This window comes from Anoplophora glabripennis, unplaced genomic scaffold (genome assembly GCF_000390285.2).
Source record: "Anoplophora glabripennis isolate ALB-LARVAE unplaced genomic scaffold, Agla_2.0 scaffold1457, whole genome shotgun sequence".
Lineage (NCBI taxonomy): Eukaryota > Metazoa > Arthropoda > Insecta > Coleoptera > Cerambycidae > Anoplophora > Anoplophora glabripennis.
In genome coordinates this window covers 60,631-65,626 of record NW_019417530.1, presented here as the reverse complement: position 1 = coordinate 65,626, position 4,996 = coordinate 60,631, and the positions used below count along the sequence as shown (strand labels likewise).

The window sequence follows — 4,996 nt, the reverse complement described above, 5'->3', positions numbered from 1 at the left end:
TCGAGTGTCAATGAGTGTCATAAAAACAACTTAACCTTATTTTTATTTTATGTTTTCATTGTTGTGGTGTAAATAATTGAGTGAATCTTAGACAAGTTATTGTATAATTGTGGATAAATTGTTTAGTTAAATATGAGTGTCAGTGCTGTTTCTGCAGCTTCTACACATAGTGAAGTAGAGGAAGCTGAAGAATGTGGACCACAGCCTGTTGCAAGATTAGAGGTAACGATAAAAGTAATTTTTAACATATGTCTTATTACCCCTTTTTTTTTCAGGGCAATGGCATTACATCAGGAGATATTAAAAAGCTTGAAGAAGGTGGATATCACACAATTGAATCAGTAGCTTTTGCACCCAAAAAGCATTTAATTACTCTCAAGGGCATTTCAGAAGCAAAAGCTGATAAAATACTAGCAGAAGCTGCTAAGTTAGTCCCTATGGGATTCACAACAGCTACTGAATTTCATCAGAAACGGTCTGAGATTATACAGTTGACTACAGGATCGAAAGAACTAAATAGACTTTTAGGTGGTGGCATAGAAACAGGCTCCATAACAGAGATATTTGGTGAATTTAGAACTGGGAAGACACAAATCTGCCACACTCTGGCAGTTACATGTCAGGTACTGGTTAAGATCTTTAGTTACTACATTTTGTAACTTTTGCATGTTACAAGTATTTTATTAGTATTATAATCAAATTTGTTTAGTTACCTATTGAAAGTGGAGGCGGAGAAGGTAAATGTTTATATATAGACACAGAAGGTACGTTTCGTCCAGAAAGACTACTAGCAGTGGCAGAACGTTATCAAATGAATGGACAGGATGTTCTTGACAATGTAGCTTATGCAAGAGCTTACAATACAGACCATCAGACACAATTACTTCTTCAGGCTGCTGCTATGATGGCTGAATCCAGGTAAATAATATTAATATTATGCAATTTAAAAAATCACATTGTACTAACGGTTTTTCTGTGTAGCAAGTAGCTTTTGTTTTTTTAACATGTTCAATGTGACCACTATTTTTTAATAACTTCCTACTTGGCAGTACAGGACGTCTCTACCAGACAACCATAATTCGATTTAACTTGGGTCACTGATTTCGTAACATACTCCTTTCGATATGGATAGTGTATGTCTCGCATTGCTTTTATATTTGGAGAAATCAAGTTTCAATCACTTTTGCAAAGTGTAAATAGTGTTACTTTGTCATGTTTTTTGCCATTTTTGATGTTATGGTAGGTTTGGACGCTATAACTACAGAAAACGCTAAGCGAATATTTTATTACAATATAGGTTTGTTCCAGCAAGCTACTAGAAATTAGGGATGTTTCAAACATTCGTATTCCCCACCACTGTTTCACTTAAGAAATATTTGCAGAGGCAAATATATTTTTTTAAAACTTTAACGTACTGTATTTTGAAAAAATTTTTATTTCTGACTTTAAAATAAACCAAAGAATCACCAATGTTTTTATTTTATGTACTTACAGCTTGTTCCCTATCTGTTAATTTTACTTTTGCTTATATTAATGGAGTTGTTGATTTATTTTCAGTAGGTATATAATTTTTCTTATTTTATAATGGCTGTTCCATATCAATTTGAAATATTTGTTATCATTAGAAATGCTAGAAACTACTTACACCCGTATGCACAGTCGATCGCCAGCGACTCGCCGAAGTTATACCTGGCGAATCTCTGGCGAGTCGCTGGTGAAAGAACGGCGCGTAGTTTCTATTGCATAGACGTTCGCCCGGCGATCTCCACTTTGGCGAATCGCCAGTTGAGTGATAGTCTCAACTACAGGCGCTTAAGCATGCGCAATGCTATATTACACCGAATACGTACTGTTCTAACCTGAGTTTGTGTATGGTATGGTACTTTGAAATGTATTACTTTGAGCATCTCTGGTATATAGTTGTTTGTATCACATAAATTATTGTCAAAGCATATTATCTAAAGGGTTGTAGCGGTAGTAAAAGACTAAATAAAATTTTCCTTTTCGGCGTTAATAGCAGTTGTTAGTATAGTAAGCTGTTGTTATTATATTGTTATTATAAAATGTCTCAAGTAATTTATTTATTAGGGTGCACTAGGAATTGGAAAGCCATATTTATGAAATATTTAAGTAATTTTTTTATTAGGGTATACTAGAGTAGTTTTTTCAATTACATGACTAACAGTGATCAGATTGTATACTCTTAAGACTCCACATATTGTCTACAAATAATTATAATAGGTACATCAACATACATCTTGTTTAAAATATTTCAAAGTACAATCTGTTTTACTTTACAATTTACAACAACGATTACAATTTCAATATACAGCGTGACTCACAAATGGTGACCAAAAATGAAACCTAATATTCTTTGGTGAATTTTAAGGGGAGTCTTTCGTTTTTATCTAGGACACTTCATTAAAAAGATACAGGGTGTTATAATATTTTAAAGTTTTTTAAATAATATAAAAACTAGTAACTAAAATAATTTGAAATTGGGCACATGTATTTATATAAATATTATCCAAAATCTGAGGCCTTTCTCTAAAATTTAGATGCTCCAGTATGCCAGTACTTATGATAACAATCATGATATATTCGGATTCGTCTTTCAATTTTCTACAAATTACTACATTCTCATGTTTTTCGAAAAGAGCCTGATTTTCGAGTAAAACTTAAAAAACGAACTGAAAACAGTTTTACTTAAATAACATGCAAACACTAATCATTCGGTTATTTAATGGAATAAAGAAATTAATAACATTAATCATGATTGTAATGATTTTATTTGAGTAAATGCTCAAAAATACCTCCATTTCCACAAACACATGCGTGGAAACACATCTTTTTAGTAACGAAAATGTAATTTGTTCGAAATTTATTGTTGCTTGAATATGATGAAAAGCAATATTTATTCTTTTTTCGAACTGCTCAGAATTTCAAAGTTGTTATTGCAGCCTATTATGTAATTTTAAACCGAATTTTATTCGAATATCGAAGTGTGTTTTCAGTTCGATTTTTAAGTTTTACTCGAAAATCAGACTTTTTTTCGAAAAACATAAGAGTAGTAATTAGTAGAAAATTGAAAGATGAATTCGATGAATATCATGATTGATGATCATAAAGCAGTGGCGTACTATTTAATTTAGAAAAATATGCCACCGATACCCTGTATCTCCGGCACTAGAGCATCTAAATTTTCGGAAAAAGCCTCCGATTTTGGACAATGTTTACATAAATACATGTGCTCAATTTCAAATTATTTCAGTTACAACTTTTTAAATTATTTAAAAAAATTTAAAATATTTTTATTAAGTTTAACACCCTGTATCTTTTAAACGAAGCGTCCTAAATAAAAACTTTATACGATAGACTTCCCTTAAAATTCACCAAAGAATACTAGTTTTCATTTTTGGTCACCGTTAGTGAATCTAAATCAGAAATATCTCTGTTTGCGTTATACAACATGTTAAAATCACGATCCATTATTGGAACAATCTCAAAAACACAATAAAAATAGGTTACTAAGTTTCACTAATGCGCATGCTTGACTTGGCTGGCAAACGACTGTGCATTGAAAATCTTGTCCGGCGAACGGCGAATCTCTGGCGAGTCGCTGGCGATCGACTATGCATACGGGCCTTAGAGTATGCACAGTAATAATTTACCGTGTACACTATATAACAATTTTCCAGTGGAAAAGTTTTCAATCGAAACATTTTTAGTACACATACTTCGAGTACTTTCCAACATTTTATCAGACTGATGAGATAAACCTTATACGGGCGTACTTTTAATCAACATTCAACAATCTATTAACGCTAGGGCTCCAATAGGCTGTATATTTTTATGAAACATTAGATTAACGTTTTCTGTAAGAAATTGAAAGCTATCAATAACACTGACAACAATAAAAAATAATTATCTTATCAAATGCGAAAGTGAAATGTAGGACATATACTGCATACCGCAGTGTGTTAAGGTACATTGAAATTATTGTTTTTAGATATGCATTATTGATTGTGGATAGCGCTATGGCTCTTTACAGAACAGACTACTCTGGGAGAGCTGAACTGTCTGCTAGGCAGATGCATTTAGCCAGATTTCTCAGGATGTTATTACGATTAGCCGATGAGGTGGGTATAATACTCGTAATATAATTTAGTTTTTAAGCTGCTGATTATAATTCATTACTAAGTAGTCTTAAGATATTTTCTAAAATTCCAACAATTTCTTATTTTAACTTTAATTTTTACACATAATTTGAAATCTTATCTCAAGTGTAGACATAATGGTTTGTCATTGTTATTCTAAATGAATCATTAATATTGATGATGTAAGGATTTAGAGATTTTTAGTTGACAGTACCAGGTCACGTGGCTTGTAATTGTTTATTAAGGTTATGCACATGATTCTTCACGCACTATTGAATTTCTTAAAGATCTAACAATGTTGAAGTTTTTTTTTTAATATATTGTAATTTATTTTTCTATGATGGAACAATAGCAGAACACAAGTAGAAAAGGAAAATATGTTTGTACTGAATTAAAAACAACTAATTTATCACACTCACATTTTCTCAATGATTTGATTTTTTTAGTTTGGCGTCGCAGTGGTTATCACCAACCAAGTAGTAGCTCAAGTAGACGGTGCAGCAATGTTTAATGCAGACCCCAAGAAGCCCATCGGGGGTAATATCATGGCACATGCTTCCACTACAAGACTGTATTTAAGGAAAGGAAGAGGAGAAACACGCATGTGTAAAATCTATGACTCGCCCTGTTTACCAGAATCAGAAGCTATGTTTGCGATAAATCCAGACGGAATTGGAGATGCTAAAGAATAGGATTGTTTCGTTATATTAATTGATTGAATATTGTTCAAAATATGTTAATGCAATTATATGATTCCTAAGAATACTGCGCCTCGATTAAGTTTAAATTTTAGAATACTTTTTTAAATTTTCTGTTAGAATAAATATTTTTAAAACTAA

At 32.0% G+C, this 4,996-nt stretch overlaps 1 protein-coding gene across 1 annotated transcript; it reads left to right on the top strand.

The window, feature by feature from the left end:
• The first annotated feature begins 6 nt into the window (after nucleotides 1–6).
• Nucleotides 7–4,996, top strand: LOC108915759 (DNA repair protein RAD51 homolog 1). The gene is made up of 5 exons (XM_018721881.1): nucleotides 7–222; nucleotides 276–623; nucleotides 710–918; nucleotides 4,010–4,139; nucleotides 4,604–4,996. The coding sequence occupies exons 1-5, from the start codon at nucleotides 133–135 to the stop codon at nucleotides 4,847–4,849; spliced, it is 1,023 nt and encodes a 340-aa protein (XP_018577397.1). The 5' UTR covers nucleotides 7–132; the 3' UTR covers nucleotides 4,850–4,996.

Excerpts from the sequence above, each read along its gene's own strand:
- LOC108915759 (XM_018721881.1), top strand. The coding sequence starts at position 133 with ATGAGTGTCAGTGCTGTTTCTGCAGCTTCTACACATAGTGAAGTAGAG. Across the intron at positions 223-275 it reads AGCCTGTTGCAAGATTAGAG|GGCAATGGCATTACATCAGG; the intron begins GTAACGATAAAA and ends TTTTTTTTTCAG. Across the intron at positions 919-4,009 it reads GCTATGATGGCTGAATCCAG|ATATGCATTATTGATTGTGG; the intron begins GTAAATAATATT and ends TATTGTTTTTAG.